Here is a 16598-nt window from a genome sequence, read left to right as displayed (position 1 = left end):
TTTTAATGAAAATAAATTCAGCACAGGTGTGAAAACACCTGAACATGGAAAATATTCAGTAAATATTAGTTTTGTCAAGTTCTCAGTTACTATAATTGGCCGTTTTACCGTTAAATGCAGCATCTTCTTACGAGGCGCTGTAGAGTAGTAGAAAGAGTATGAGGTTTACAGTGAGAACTGGATTCAGATTCCATCCCCACCATATGCTAGCTGTGCAGTCTTGCGTAAGTCACTTAATTTCTCTGAGTTTGGTTGGCACATCCTTAAAATGGAGACACTAACGTCTATCCTGCAGATTTTGAAAATTAAATGAAAGAATTTATAAGTACCAGGAACACAATAGGTTCTCAAAATTTAGTTCTTTTACCTTGATATTTATAATTTACTTTTACCATATAATATTTCACTAACTTGGTTTTTACATAAGATATCTCCTGCTAAATGTAGATATTCAGAATCTGGCCTTGTATACCTCACAATGTATAATTTACCCAGGAAATAATTCAAGAAGTCATCTTGCAACATCTTGAGTCTTCCCAATAGATGTTTGGAATCAAAGTAGGTTGATTCAGTCTGTAGTGACACTTAACCAAAAGTAAATTATCAAATGCACATATTTTTTATTGTAAGGATATGAATACAAAAACACAAATGTCCACACATCCTTACAGACCCATTAATATGCATGAGCCTCTATGTGTATATGTTTTAAAGGTATATTAGTAGTAAATTTAGAATATTTTTGTTTACTTACCACATTTCATCCACTAATAGCATTCACTAACAATAGAGTTATCTTTGTGCAACAATAACATTTACTGCTTTTCTACTTATAAACAATTACATACTTATAGAGGAAAATTTAGAAAATAGAAAGGGATAAAGAATAACATTGTCCCATGTCTCACTGTTCTAAAAGAAATTATTTTAATATTTTGGTATGTGGCTAGCCATACATTTTTCTATGCATATGTGGCAAATGATATATAGCATATACTTTATATTATAACCACATTTAAGCATCTTAAAGGAAAGTAACAAGGAAGAATCCTAATGTTTGTCACTTGGACATTATAGTGTACATTTTTCCCTGCCTTTAAAAATTCTTTTATGACATTTTAAGCTTTCTTGTGTTCAGTTTTATGGATAAAGCTTCATATGTTGTTAAATCAGTCTTCTGTCATCAGATGTGTAGGTTGTTTCTTCAAGTTTTTATAGCATCAGTATTATCAATCTAATGCAGACTTTATAAACAAATACTCAAATCTGTGTCAGGCTAAATTCACAGGAGCATAGTTAATTAGACGAACCATATAACAGTTTAAAGGCTTACATTATATATTGCCAAAATGCTCTCTGGAAAAGTTATACCAATTATTCTCACACCAGAAAAGAAAAAACAATGCATTCCCTCACATAAGTTCCAACACTGGGAATTATTATTTTAAAAGAAATCCTTGTCACCTTGAGGGATGAAAGATGGTATCTCATTATCATTTTTAATTAGCATTTATTTGATTACTAGTGACGCTTTGATATTTCTTCTATTAGGGAACTGCCTGTTTATTCCTTTTGTCCATTTTTCTATTAGGGCAGGCTTACCTATTTTATCCGTGTTCTACACAGAAAATTAAAACATCATTCAGGTGCTAAACCCAGCCTGAATTCTATTATGATGCAAAGTAATTGTAGGTTGTTAATGCTATTTACAAATCGTATATCAATTTTATCTCACCATTGAAATAAAAAGTTGCATTCACAATTACATCTGTCTCCTCAGTGGAACTCAGTCAAGTAAGACAAACACTCCTAAATTTTGACTCTAAAACTGTTCACATTCTTATTGCTGCAGAATACTGTTCTAGTATCATTATTAAAGTACCTAATATATTTCTGTGTGCGCTTCATTTATTACATGCCATAATGGGACTGAATATCTTTAGTGCTGGTTATGCACAATTAACACTTAGTTATTGTCTTGTCACTTCCGTCTCTACAAGACAAACTTCTTTAATGCAAGAAGTCAGCTAATCTTCATCAGTCAAGCAAAGCAGACACATTTTGTTACTCTGAATCCAGAAGTTTTCAATATAGGAGACTCTCCTTATCCTTTGGCATCTGCTTGGGAAATCTCTCCAATAAAGCCATCTGCCTCAGGAGCCTCTACTCATAGTAGCCAAATCATTGTCTTAGTATTGCACCTTTTCAAGTGACACACAAGGCCAATAGGTAATTTACAGGCACTTTCCCTTAAGCAAACTTTCTTGACCCCTGAAATTATGATTTTATAAATGCTTATAATTTTATTTAGCAAGTCATTTCATCTTAACTTTTAATCACAATATCATTAAGTTCTAAAGCATTTCTGAATGTTTAAAAAAGATGGTAGTAACAATGAACTTTCAAGATGGGTGATCTTCTCTGTCCTTTTTAAAAGGGTAAGGCTAAAAATGTGAATCCTGAATTAAAATCTAAAAGTTCATCTATTTTGAAAGGACCTGAAGAAGGTTATTTTGAACATCTTGTATGATAACATGAATCTCATTCAGAATTGGAAAATTCTGAGTAATAGGTTAATTTCTTAAAGATGAGTAAGCCCCCCCCTTAGAAAATTCTAGGAAACTAAATGATGGTTTTATAAGAGAAGGGAAAAAATGCTTGTTTGTAATGAAATTGCCTCAAATATGTAGAACTGTGTAACATTAAAGAAAAAAAGCACTGTGCTAGGCTCTGTGGAAACAGAGGTGAATAAAATCCAGTTTCTCTCTTAGGGGTATCTAGAGTTTAGGGAGAGACATGACATCAAAGACTCACAGGAGAGAAGAATGTAATCGATGCTAAACAGATCTATACTGAGGGAAGAGAGGTCTGTGCTTCTTGAAGTCTTAAGAAAGCACCAAAGGGTTGATGTCCTGGATGTTAAAGGACTCTCTAGGACTGGTTAGGATATAGGAGGTGTGTCTGGTGGGGGCGTGGAGGAAGTGAAGAAGGCTGGGTGCAGTGAGGAAAGGATTTTCCAGACAGATAGAGAAGCAGGCAAGGCATGGAGGTGTGAAAGCAAGTAATGTGTTCCGGAAATGAAAAGCGGCTCAGTGTGCTCAGAGGTTAGAGAGGGAGTTTTGTGGGGACGTGGAGGAATATGGGGTAGAGAGAGGAAATTGTAAAGGTAGGAAATCAGTGGACTAAAGTCAACATGAGTCCAAATTTAAATTATTCATCAAAAGTATCTTTGTTCTTTAAGGCTATTCAGTTCTAGAATAAGTCTTTCTTCACCAACATTTGTGGCCCACCCACTTCAAGTGGTAGTACAGGTTACGGTGGTATTTCAGAGGGTTCAAAAGAAAATTTACTCATGGTCATTTACCTCAGCACTGCTGCCCAGAGTGGGAAACCTGTTACACATTCATGAGAAAATTTGAAATGCCAAAGTAAATGATACACCAATAAATAAGTGCTTTGGGAAAGATCAGAATAAGTTGACGGGGTCAGGGAATACTGATGGAGGGAATGGAAACTACAGAATTTTGATTGATTGATTGAAGTATAGTTGCTGTACAATATTATATGTTACAGGGGTACAATATCCACAATTTTAAAGGTTCTACTCCATTTATAGTTATTGTAAAACATTGGCTATGTTCCCCGTGTTGTACAGTATATCCGTATAGCTTATTTTATACCTAATAGTTTGTACCTATTACTCCCGTACTCCTATATTCCCTTAAAAAAAGAATTTTTAGAATTTACGTAGATGGAAAAAAGGGAGAAATATCCCTGGCTAGGGAATAGCTAAGCAAAGGTGAGAAGATTATTGTTAGCAAATAATCATGAGAGCATATTTTTATACAGTGCTGATCACACACCAGACATTGTTCTGTTTTACATGTGCTAACTCATTTAATACTCAAAATAACCCAGAAGTAGGTACTATTATTAGCCTCATTTTACAGGTGAGGAAACTGAAGTATAGAAAATTTAAATAACTTGCCCAAGATTACACAGATAGAAAACGGTAGATTCAAAATTTGAACACAGGCAGTCTGGATTTAATCTCTGGATCCAGAGCCAGTATGAGGACCCTGACCTATTTCGAGATGAAGATTTGCTTTTCTGACAAAGTGGGTATAAATGGGAGTAGATATAGTGCAGTTAAAAAAAGGTAGATGCTAAATAATTGATAATAGGATTTGTGGTGTGGGTAGTGAAACTTGGTACAGAAAAGATTGTTCGGAATGCATTGTGTGATGACAACTGGGCTGTCACTGGGAAAAGACAGTAAATTTGTTCACAGGTGTACAATGAGTATATAACCTGCACTTCTTACTGAAAACACAGTACAGTATCAAAATCTCCATCTTTTAGTAACTGAGGATGCTAAATAGAACAGTAGAGACATTGGAAATATGGAATGGATCCCCTTTCTTTTTAAAGTGCTGTGGAAATGGAAATTAATTATAATTGGCAGTCACTAATGTTAGAAAAATAAGATGACTAAGTTAACATTTTCATTCTTAAAGAGGATATCACAAATGAAAGCTTCCTAGCAGAGGCATTTGATAACCCGCTCAAAACTACTCTAAGCCCCGTACTTGATAGTGATGGTTTCTTAATTATTGTCTGTACTTTTCAAGTCTCTAAGACCGTATGAATTCAACTAGAGTTACTCCAAAATATCTGGAAATTAAATCTATGATTAATTCTAAAACATTTAGATTAGGTGGCTTAATAATCTGATGGGGCATCTTTTTATTCCTTAACATATTTTTTTAATGATGGCAGAATTAATTGAACTGACTATATCACAAGCGATTAAGATTAATTTATAAGGAAGATTATCAGTTTATTTTCAAGAATTTTAGCCTGACCTATTACTATATATACATACACTATCCTCTGGCCATCACTATTTTTATAATATTTTTCTGAAATGCTAAATCTCATCAGGACCTGGTTATAGAACATTGGAAATTAGCCTTTCTTACAAAATCACAGTTATAGATCATTTTGTTAGGTGTCCGATATCTGCATTGCTATTCCTCTAATTTCTTCATGTTTATATATAGGACATTTTAAAGGAAGATATCAATCCTAATTGCAAAGCAATCATAATCTGTTCTTAACTATAGCTTTCAAAGCTGTTTTGTTTAAGTTATATGTGTGTGACATTCCTCACCTATGTTCTGTTTCATTTTGACCTTTAAGTATAAATTGATATGCACATAAAAGGTACTTTATCCAGTTGACAACATATTAGTATCAACATATCTCAGGTAGGAATATTTTAGATGAATTCCATTTATATTGCAAACATCTCATTGAATAATAGGCTCTCTTTTGAAAAGCTATGTAAAGAAGTAATAATAATACAAAAAACCTATATAACTTTATAGCCTCATGCTTTACCGCCTCCAGGTAGAAGCATGGATTTTTTTTAATTGCTTTCAGTCATTTATTTGTTTTTTTTAAATTGAAGTATAGTTGATTTGCAATGTGTTGATTTCTGCTGTACAGCGGTGTGATTCAGTTATACTATATATATATTCTTTCTTATATTCTTTTTCATTATGGTTTATCACAGGATACTGAATATGTTTCCCTGTGCTATACAGTAGGACCTTGTTGTTTATCCATTGTATATATAATAGTTTGCACCTGCTAATCCCAAACTCCCAATCCATCCCTCCCTACCCCTCCCTCCTCCTTGGGAACCACAAGTCTGTTCTCTATGTCTGTGAATCTGTTTCTGTTTCGTAGATAAGTTCATTTGTGTCACATTTTAGATTCCACATGTAAGTGATATCATATGGTATTTATCTTTCTCTTTTAGACATACTTCCCTTAGTATGAAAATCTTTCGGGACTTCCCTGGCAGTCCAGTGGTTAAGACTCCATGCTTCCTTTGCTGGGGGCACAGGTTTGATCCCTGGTCAGGGAACTAAGATCCCACAGGCCATGCGGCATAGCCAAAATTAATTAATTAAAAAATTGATGCAAAAAAAATCCATAATGAACAAAAAATTAAAATTAAAAAGAAATCTCTACATCCATCCATATTGCTGCAAATGGCATTATTCCATTCTTTTTGTGGCTGAGTAGTATTCCACTGTGTGTGTGTGTGTGCGTGTGTGTGTATGCACCACATCTTCTTTATCCATTCATCTGTGAAAGCACAGTTAGGTTTCCATGTCTTGGCTATTGTGAATTGTAAAAGCATGGATCTTGAATCCAAAGAGACCAGGGTGCTTTTCCTTCCTCTACCATACACATTCTAGCTATGGAACCTTGGGCAGGTTTTTAAAATTCTGGGAGGAAGTGTTAGGTTTTTCATCTGAAAAAGACAATGTTAATATTTACTTTCTCAGTTGGATTTAAGGAATAAATGTGATCACTGTATATACATGCTTAGCCTTAGCACATGGTAAGTAATTTATAAAAGGTGATTATTTTAATTACCTACATTCCAAACATTGAGGGAAGGCTTTACATATTACATTTCTACTCTTTACTGCCAACTTACAGAACTTACTGATGTTAAAGATAAAAATCCTGAAGTTTCATTTTCAATATTGTGAATGGAAGGTTGGAATTTGAACCCTATTCATTGCAAATGTCTCTCTGCCTTTCATATACTTCTTATTTTAACATTCCTACCATCCAGTGATGTAGTTGTTTTATCTTACCCACAGAGAACTGACTCAGAGAGAGTATGAAATACACCCTATATCTTGCATTGAGTAGGTGAGAGCCACAGGACTCAGGACCAAATCCCCAGGCTCTTGGCTCAGTGCTTTTCTCACTATAATTACTCCGATTGTATTAATCTACAAATAGAAATTACTTAAATTTCAAGGCCCCTGAAGGTAAGGATGACATGACACAACATGACAAAAAAAAAACAAAAACAAAACACGTTTTTATTTGATAGCAAATAGAATTTGGAGGCTTGTTAACAAATTAAAGCAAAATTTTAGACAGTATGGAGTTGAAAAAGTGCTTCCAGTTTAGTCGGTTTTTAGGGGAAAATAAGATTCAATAACATCGGCTGGAACACAAGAGTATTTTATTAAAATTATTTATTTTTGATGGATATTTTATTATTAGCTTATTAGTCAGTTCAAATTCATTTCAACATTAATATAAAGTGAAAAATTTGACAGTAATCAAATATATTCTGCATGCTACTTTATATAATCTCACATAAAAGTTAAGTATCTAATTTGGCTACTTACCCCTGCCCAACAAAAGAAATATTTCCTTTTATTCAACATATCTTAATGATCAGGATAATCTACAAAAACTGGTTTATTCAAACACTACTTTTTAAGCACAATATTTCAAGTTTATAGTTTGCAACTAATAAAAAGAAGATATACTTAAAGTCCAAACTTGAATGTTCATGGTATCGAATAGCCTTGACCACAAACAACTGCAGGATTTCAAGATCAGGGCGTAGTCTGTACTTTCAGTCAGCATCATCAGCAGGCAGTAATCCTGGGGAAAAAAAGTAAATTCCACAAATAAACAGACCAACCTTCCTTTAAGAGGAAAGCTAATTCTTTTCAAACTACTTTTTTTATTACACTATTTTGCCCTCTATCTACTTAGCTAGAATAAGGATAAATTTCCAAAGCTACCCAGTTGGAAAATAAATAGGTTCGCTGTTTGTCTAGCATTCCAATCTTTGCAAATGTAAATCAGCCCAACTGCTCCACATTTAAACCTTCAACTCCACAAAACATTAAAGGGTGGCTTTCATGACACAATTTAATCTATCCACTAAGATTTCTGCTTGAACATCATTTGAAATTGACTATCTGATAAAGAGAGACTACTATCAAAGGTCAGTGAGGTCAACTTATATAATTACAAGTAGTTTTACTGGGTCAACTCTACCAGACACTGCTGTTTGAAGGTTAAATTGTTACAATTAAAAATATATACAAATCTCCCCAGAGTTACTTTATTGTTAAATGTACCGGAAACAGCACAAGCATTTTTTCTGACCTTAATTGTGTCCAAAGTGTCACCACTGGGAAATTATACAAAAAGAGGACTTACTAAAAACATTACAATCTTGCACATTAAACAATGCTTTATAGAATAAAATACATAATTAGCTACTGGAAACTAGTTTATTTATCATATCAATATTAAGAAGTTCATCAGGTTACTCCTTTTGGTTTAATTGGAAGTACTCTAAGAAATACATTTACTACTTCATAGTTGGTGAACTTGCCACAGACAAAGGAATATGGCCCAGCATCTGAGTCTGATGCTAAAATAACTTTCACTTCAGAACAATTACTTCCAAATTACGAGAATTTAATCACATTTTAATAACAGAGTAAAAGGAAGCTTTAAGTGAGAAGCTCTAAAATGGGCTATTTTCTAATCATTTGATTCATTTTAATGCCTTTTACTTTTTTTATAAAATGGATAAAAGGGGAATGATGAAAGCTTCCATAATCACTGCCGTGAAATATTATTATCATTGTTTTAATGAATGTAAATATAGAGCAGTTCTTTTTTTCTTTCCAATATGGTAAAAAAAAAAAAAATCACCTTTGCTGCCCAAGGTGTTTTCCTCAATGTTCTTACGAGTTTTATATATAAAAGTAGGATTTCAAATTTTGTGTGTAGCATTTCCTTAAATGACCAGAATGGTTTAATTTTGACAACAAGGCAACTTTCTAAGCCAACCTTTCAAACTCAGGGAATTACCATAAATTGAAATAATGAAATGATGATTAGGAAAAGAAATCTTCAAATCTATAGATCTGAGTGAAGTCATCTTAACCATTTTATTTTTGTAAATATTTTCAGATTTTGTGTTGGAGACAAATTTTTCCTAAAGAATAACATGATCCTTTGCCAGACGGACTACGAGGAAGGTTTAATGAAAGAAGGTTATGCACCCCAGGTTCGCTGATCTATCAACATCACCCCATTAAGAATACAAAGCACTCCATTCTTTTATCTTTTTTGCTCCACGTGTATATAAGAATTGACACAGGAACCAACTGAATAGCGTAGATATAGGAAAGCAGGATGGTTATATGGAATAAAAGGCGGACTGCATCTGTATGTAGTGAAATTGCCCCAGTTCAGAGTTGAATGTTTATTATAAAAGAAAAAAGTAATGTACATATTGCTGGATTTTTTTGCTTGCTATTCGTTTTTTTGTGTCACTTGGCATGAGATGTTTATTTTGGACTATTGTATATAATGTATTGTAATATTTGAAGCACAAATGTAATACAGTTTTATTGTGTTACCATTTGTGTTCTGTTTGCTTCTTTGTATTGTTGCATTTAGTACAATCAGTGTTTAAACTTACGGTATATTTATGCTTTCTGTATCTACCAGCTATTTTAAATGAGCTGTAACTTTCTAGTAAAGAATTGAAGAGCAAATCTCACTAATGATACACATATAAAGCAAGTCTATCAACATTAAAAATACTGAAAAAGAAGGACACACAAAGCATTTTAGCAACATCCACTTATTGCCACAAGGATTTAGAGTCTATCAATGTTCTCATTATCACCCCCTATTTTCAGGGGGTTAAAGATCAGCTTTAAAAAAATGCATAAAAATTTCATCTTAAAGCACTTTCATTTTTTACCAACGTGAAAAGTGCCATTTTTAGAATAACTTTAAAGCTTAACAGTTATCCTTTTAATACCCTTTTTTTGTGTGTGCTCTTTACCTAGTAAATGGCTTTGTTTTGTTTCCTTTAGCCATTCACCGCTTATGTGAGCTAGTGCCTTTGGGTATCATGTAAAAATTTTCCAAAGGGTTACTTTAAAAAAGTGTTACCACAATTATGAGATAATTTTAAAATGATAAATTTCTTGTACAAATTTTGCCCAGATCTCTCCATAAGAGGCAAGCGTATAATAACTTTATGATTTGATACATTTCTGGCACCAAAAGGTTTTGAATGCGGATCTACTGAAACCATGATAATGCACGTTGCATCTATGATCATACTTGAGGAGTGAAGTCACTTTTGATCAGAGCAACATAGTGCTCACAGAATCTTCTAGAAGAAGAGAAACAAAGGGATTGATAAAAAGCTGAGAACTGGTGATTATATATTTTTCTGTATTTACCTGCCACTTATTTTAATGTTCAAAAGTGAACACTTTAAAATTTTGATGTGTCTTACTCTCATTGCTTTCTCTAAGTAATTAACCCACTCAGAATTTATCACACTTGGGCTGAAATCTGTCATTCCATTTTTTAAAGGTGAAAGATTATTCCCTTATCTACATGATAGCTGATAAAAAAGAAAGCTTTCTAGAAACAAAAATTTTGGAGACTGATTATTTCAATTACAATTAAGGAAATAAAGTTGCGACTGTGTTCCCTTCTTTGGGGTTGCTCACACTTTGCTTCATTGCTTCTGTTCCCTGTACTCAAAACTACTTTACAGCAGATCTGATTCCTCAACAGGCACAATGAAGCATATTTTTACTAGAGCAACTTTTAGTGCTGTGGGCTTTCTTTTTTCTTTTCTTCTTTTTTCTTGATCACTTGTATAGGAAACAATATTTCCCAGTGTTACTTGCATACATACTTTGTCCTGCCGAATATGCATTGCAGATAAAAATTAAATGTGATACCTGAATTCTTGGTTTGGGGCCAAGATATTAAACTGAAAAAACATGCTGGTGTGGATTTGAGTTGTTTTCAAACAAAGCTTTACTGTGAACATGCATGTGAATCTGGATATTGCCTCTCATTTTTAAGAAAACGGTTCTGTGAAAAGTGAACGATATGTATTTTTACAGATGCTTCATGGTTGAGTGTTCAAGTCACATGTCCTCCAAATTTGAGATATACCCCCAAAAGAGAGTTTCAAAAATCACAGTTTGAGGCCCACAAAATAACTATGGATATTATTTTAGCCTTTGAGCCTTACATTTATTTCATGAAAAGACTTGCATAGCCAAAACCAAAAAAAAGCAAAACAGAACAAATGGGAGGAAGGTGGGGGAGATATGTAAGAAGTGGTTTTCCTAGCACATCCCTGCTAATCCCCATTAAGAGTTGTTTGAAATTCATGTGGATGTAAAAATGTAATTGTCAGTATCTTTTTGCATCATCTTTTTTAGATTTCAATGGTTTTGCATATGCTTATCAATATGTCAAAATTCTTGTAAATTGGGACCAAACTTCTCTCAGCTTCTTGAAGCTGTTCAATTATCCCTGCCACCCAAAGACCAACAAGGTCTTTTGCTTAATCCTTTGGGAATTAATTCTTATGCTTTTTACTACAAACAAAATTACTCACCTGGATTAAAGATTAAGGCCTTAATCTCCTTAGATTATCTTTAATCTCCATAAAATGGTGGAACAAGACAGAAATAGGCCATTTTACAGCTAATTGCCCATAAATAGTAGCATTTTTGACTGAAGTACTAAGCTAATTGTCTTGACTACTCAAAGTCCCTGAATTGTTGTCAACTTTCCCCTTTGTGTTGTGTAGCCCTGACGTCACTTAGCTTGTTATCTGAAGCCTCCAGTAGAACATCTCCGATGGAGCATTGATTTCACAAGCAGCGAGAGCTCCCTTTCCAACACGCATCTCATATAGGCTGCCTATGATGAAGGACCAGGCACTTCCACTCCACTAGAGCGCTGGCTGAGTTTAAAAGCTGACCTGTGTTTGTAATTTCACTTTCATCTTGCTTAATAAATATCTGCTGGATTCTTTCATTCATTTCTTTAATATTCGGATCTATGTTTTTAATAAAAGGGGTAGTACACTATTTGATTGCACTTAATGGGCAAAATCTAAGATGATATCTGGAAAGCATACTATGAAAAAGGAAAAGAAAAGTGTGTAAGGACATTTACTTTCAAAAGGTAAATCATAAGCAGGCAAAGTACCTCAGGTGCATTCTCCAAATATTATATTTAGGATCTCTGAGCTAGGTAGTTTGTTGCTATTTACTTTTGTGGGGAAAATAAAACTGTCAAAAATGAAGGTAGCCATTGCTGGGTATAATTTTGTACATTTATACAAATTTTAAGGGATCTTTCTGAAAGCAACCGTGTTGCTCTTGTCAGACTACATTTCCAATTTCCTGGTTCCTGCATAATGAATTAAAACAAAAAACTCAACTAAATCCTACATTTTCAGGAAGAATGTTGTTCCTTCACTGAACCAGGGTGCTAAAAATTACATCTGTAGTAAAACACACCATAGGCAAGCTGATTTCTTTTTAACTATCACTTTAGGCAAACCACTCTCTGGATAGTCACTTAAACAATTTCATAGAAATGATACTGGCCAAACATATTTAGTGTTCACTTAACTAAGCTGCAGAAACAAGGTACATGTTTATTGTAATAGACCATTAACGCAGAATACAATTTTGGCAAAAGCCCTTTGATTATTACTTTTTCTTAAAAATGCCATTACAGATATTTCCTAAATGTGATTTTAATGCAATGTAAGGTAATAGGAAGCAAAATTTTAATACAGCTATTATTTCACATGACATTTATTAAGTACCTACTATGTGACAGGCCTTGCCCTGAGCACTCAGCCTCCTTGTGAGGCCAACCTAGGATACTTTGCGTATCAGATAACTTTAGGAAGTCTTCTCACTGGTTTGTACTCAGCTCAAACCTGCGAATAACAAGCACACAAAAGCAAATACCGTCTTCTAGCTATTCAGCGTGTCATTGGTATGAAAGCCCCAGAAAATATCTCAAGTAATCAATGTGTTCAGAGAATTATCTCACACAAGTTACTCATTAACTCAATAGCACATAATAAAAAAGAACATCAATTAATTAATGAGTCACCCTCAGATCGCTATGATTACAGTAGCGCTCTGTTGGAACAGCCGTTATAAATGGAGCTGCCTCTCTTTATTCATTGTTTGCAGTTCGCGCATTATTTGGCTGAAACCAGTGTCATATTTAACATGTGCCTGTAGGTAATTGTGTGATTAGTATCATAAATGAAGAATTCTGAATATCTACTGCTTATAAAACCTTATAAATGGTCAGGGAAAAAAATCAAGAAAAATCTCATTTTTGCTGTAGCTTCTTTTGAAGCCAAGCTATTGAAAGGGTATTACCTTTCTAAAAAGTATACTTTTTACATTTATAATCAAGATGTAAGATTTCCATGTTAAACATTAGAAGGATTAGCTGCTAAACAAAAGTAAATTTTCCAATGTTTTAGAATACACATAATTTCAGGAACTTTTCACAAAGACTAAAATATGCATGACCAGTTTTGAAACATTTTGGTACCCTCCCAAAAGGACTTTTTTGCCTTTGGTGGGCCAGGTTGGGGAGGAGGTGTGGGGACTGGCAGTGATAGGGGACAAGATTATAAGAAATGCCAAGTATTAGATGCAAAGTCACCAACAAAAGTTTCCCAACTATCTTGGTAAATGCCATTTCACTAAGCTTATAGAATAATTATGACAGTTCCCTCAGGTAAGTAAGAAACATCTGTTGGTAACACATAGCAGGTGTTAACAATTACACATACTGAAATTTTTTAAAATGTTAATTAAAAGAATTCTGTTTTCTGAAAAGGAAATTCAAAGATACTCCTGTTTTCAGCGTGCAGATCACGTAACGCACAACACTGTAAAGCCCAGATCATCTTGGATCAAGTAGGTTTCGTGTTTGGTTCAGATCATTGTAATCAAAAGTGAACTGGAATTCATTGCACTTTTTACACAATGGGTATTCTGGGCTGAGGAGCTGAATACTCACGAAATTGGCATAGCGGAGCAGGTTGCAGAATATTTTGGCTTTATTGGCAAGGCGGTCGTCATTAACTATACCAAATTTAATGGACACAGTACAAAGAAAGATGGGAGCAAGAGGCATGCAGGTAATAGATTATCCAAATCTCTTTTAACCCTGCTTCTGCAAAAGATTTTGAATCACATGAAATGAAACTGTCCATTTGTAACATGTAACATTATATTCCTCGTCATCAGTAGTGTCTAACAAAAGGGAACACTCACTGAACACTCACCATGTAGTATGTATGGTAAGTGTTCAGTAAGTAGTATAAGTAGTAGTATGAGATTTTTTCATTGCCCAGGTAATTTCCACAACAGCCTCCTAACGTAGGTTCTATTAACCCCATCTTGCAGATTTTAAATAAAAGTAAAGAGAGCTTACTTAACTTGTCCAAGGTCATACAGCTAAATAGTGAGATTTAAACATAAGTTTTCTGACTCTGGATCTACCTCTCAGAGACTTTTCATTCTTATTAATATCATTATCATCATCACCATCATCACTATTATTATTATGTTCTAGCCCAAAACTAGAAGTAATCTGTGCTTGAGCAAAAATTCCAAACATTTCAGAGTTAATGCCACCTTTAAAAATGAAAATTGGAAATAAGAGTGATCATATTTTCCTACATGCAATCCACTTAGGAGCTCCTTCTTTCAACCTTTAAGAGATTTATTTGAGGCTACAGAGCCAGGAATAATAGAGGATCCCTAGTAGAGCAGTATCAGGAACAAGAGGCAGTCAGCATAGACGAGAGTATGAGTAGAAACCTGCAGTTGTCTGCAGCAGGATAAACATGCTGTGATGAGGTAAGGCTAGACCGCTGCTCTCCAAAGTCAAGATAATAAAATTAGTGTGTTACCTGTCTTTGATATTTTATAACTTACTTCCACAAGATATGGAACAAACCGGAAGTCAGAATAGCAATCTGTGTCAAGCTATGTGTTCACTTGTCTAAAATACACAAGGTGTCGAGGATGCTTGGTCCAGATCAGTGGCCAAATAATTAAGGAACTCTCCAGTCTCAGATTTACAACGGCAGGTTGAAGCAATAGTGGGCAAAGCAGCTATCCTTAACATAGAGCAAAATGCAATTACCTGCATTCTCATATGACCACAGAAAACTCTGAGACCTCCTTCTTTCCATTGCTTCAACTTCTTGCTGCCGTCACCACAGCCACTTCCATGTATTGGGATCCTTTGGAACTTAAATCATTCCAGATTAAGTGATCCTAATGGGAATTTCCACCCTGCAAGTGTTCCTGTATTTTCAGTATATAATTAGTACTTAATCTGAAGAGTTTAGAGCTGTGATGATTACGACAGAACATGGTCATACACAATTGCATAAACAATGTGCGGTTCCTCAACTTAGGAAGCACAGTGGAAGACCCAAGAATTTTTAATTGTGTGAGACCTTAGGTTAATTTCAACATGACTTGCTACAATATCCCTAAGAAAGTTTGGTGGAGCTGCTAGGTTGTCTCAAAGTTAAGCTTGACCTATAATTCCTTTATTATTCTTAGAGTATCCTCAGTTTAGTATGAATAGTAGCAGGGGCTTGGTGAAGACATAGAAACCACATCTGGGGCAGTTATTGATGCGTGAAAATAAAATATGGGATTGAAAATGAAATAAAAATTACATAGGAAAAGCCAGGAAACTTTGTAAAAAAAAAACAAACAAACTGTTGGGCACCTTGCATGTGTGTAGCACCATATTAGGCCTTTCTAAATTTTTTCTGCCAGAGAAACTTTGGTGCATAAAATATAATGTTCATTGCTATTTATTCTTCGTTTAATGCCCAATTTATTAAATATACCACTCTAACAAATGTAATTTCTCTAAATATTTGTACACCATTTGAACAGCTAGTAAGCCAAACTTGTAAATTTAATAAATCAGATCCAACCATTTAAACATTGATTAGAATCTTAGTCAAATTCTTCTAAGCATTTCAATAAAATCCCATCTAATAAGCTTCAGTTCTTTAAAACCAGACAGAAATTCTCACTATGAGTCAAAATTTCTTTAAAAAAATTAAGGTTGTAACAAATATTATTAATTTAAAATAATATTTCTATATTTTGCTTCATATCTTTCTAAGATTACTTTAATAGTGTGTAATTCCTTTTAAAAATTAGAGAATTTTCTCTCAACTAGCTGAGGTTACAGGGTCTTTTTGACTATCTGAACTTTGGGGCACAAGAGTGAGCTACTCTGACCTAAATGATTCAAATTTGAACCAGTGCCGTCAGTTGGCCAATAATTTAATAATCATGCTTTTCTTTTACATCAATGGAACTCTTTAAAGTCTAAGTCTTTCACATAGGTTATAATTTCCCATAACTCAATGCTTTTCTTAAATTGATATGTGCTGACATTATTGAAAGCTTAGGTATGCCATTTTAATATCTTATTATAAGCTATAGGATCATTTAGAGATTTTTATCTCCCAAGAAATAAGGAATTGAATCTATGCAGTCAAATTTCCTATTAGGACACTCGGCTAATCCTCTTTCTTGCACAAATTATTGGAGCTTCTTTTGAACTGATTATAATACCTTACCACCTGTGTTGATTAGTTGATCAGTGTTTTTGGTATGATGTCACTTACAATTCTCTACATTTAATCTTCTCTACTTGGAAAATAGAGGCAAATATGAATTGACACTCTACGTTCAGTAGAAGAAACAGTCCACATATACCATTTTATTTAGCTTTTTTGTATTAATATTTTAACTATTTTGTGTACTTTACATTAACTTTTCCCTATTTGAGTACAGTCGTAGACCCATACTTTCATAGAC

At 34.0% G+C, this 16598-nt stretch overlaps 1 protein-coding gene across 1 annotated transcript in view; it reads left to right on the top strand.

Annotated features, from left to right (window-relative positions):
* The window catches only part of LMO3 (LIM domain only 3), a 60765-nt gene extending 48268 nt beyond the window's left edge, over nt 1-12497 (top strand). Inside the window, exon 5 of the mRNA XM_089920355.1 lies at nt 8824-12497. Coding sequence (XP_089776481.1) covers nt 8824-8929 — 106 coding nt within the window. The 3' untranslated portion in view covers nt 8930-12497. The remainder of the gene's footprint in view (nt 1-8823) is intronic.
* Nucleotides 12498-16598: the final 4101 nt, after the last annotated feature.

The sequence above is a fragment of the Delphinapterus leucas genome, chromosome 11, assembly GCF_059928025.1.
Source record: "Delphinapterus leucas isolate spDelLeu-1000000601 "Yukka" chromosome 11, BTC_Dleu_Yukka2, whole genome shotgun sequence".
Lineage (NCBI taxonomy): Eukaryota > Metazoa > Chordata > Mammalia > Artiodactyla > Monodontidae > Delphinapterus > Delphinapterus leucas.
This window is presented reverse-complemented; position numbering and strand designations above follow the sequence as displayed.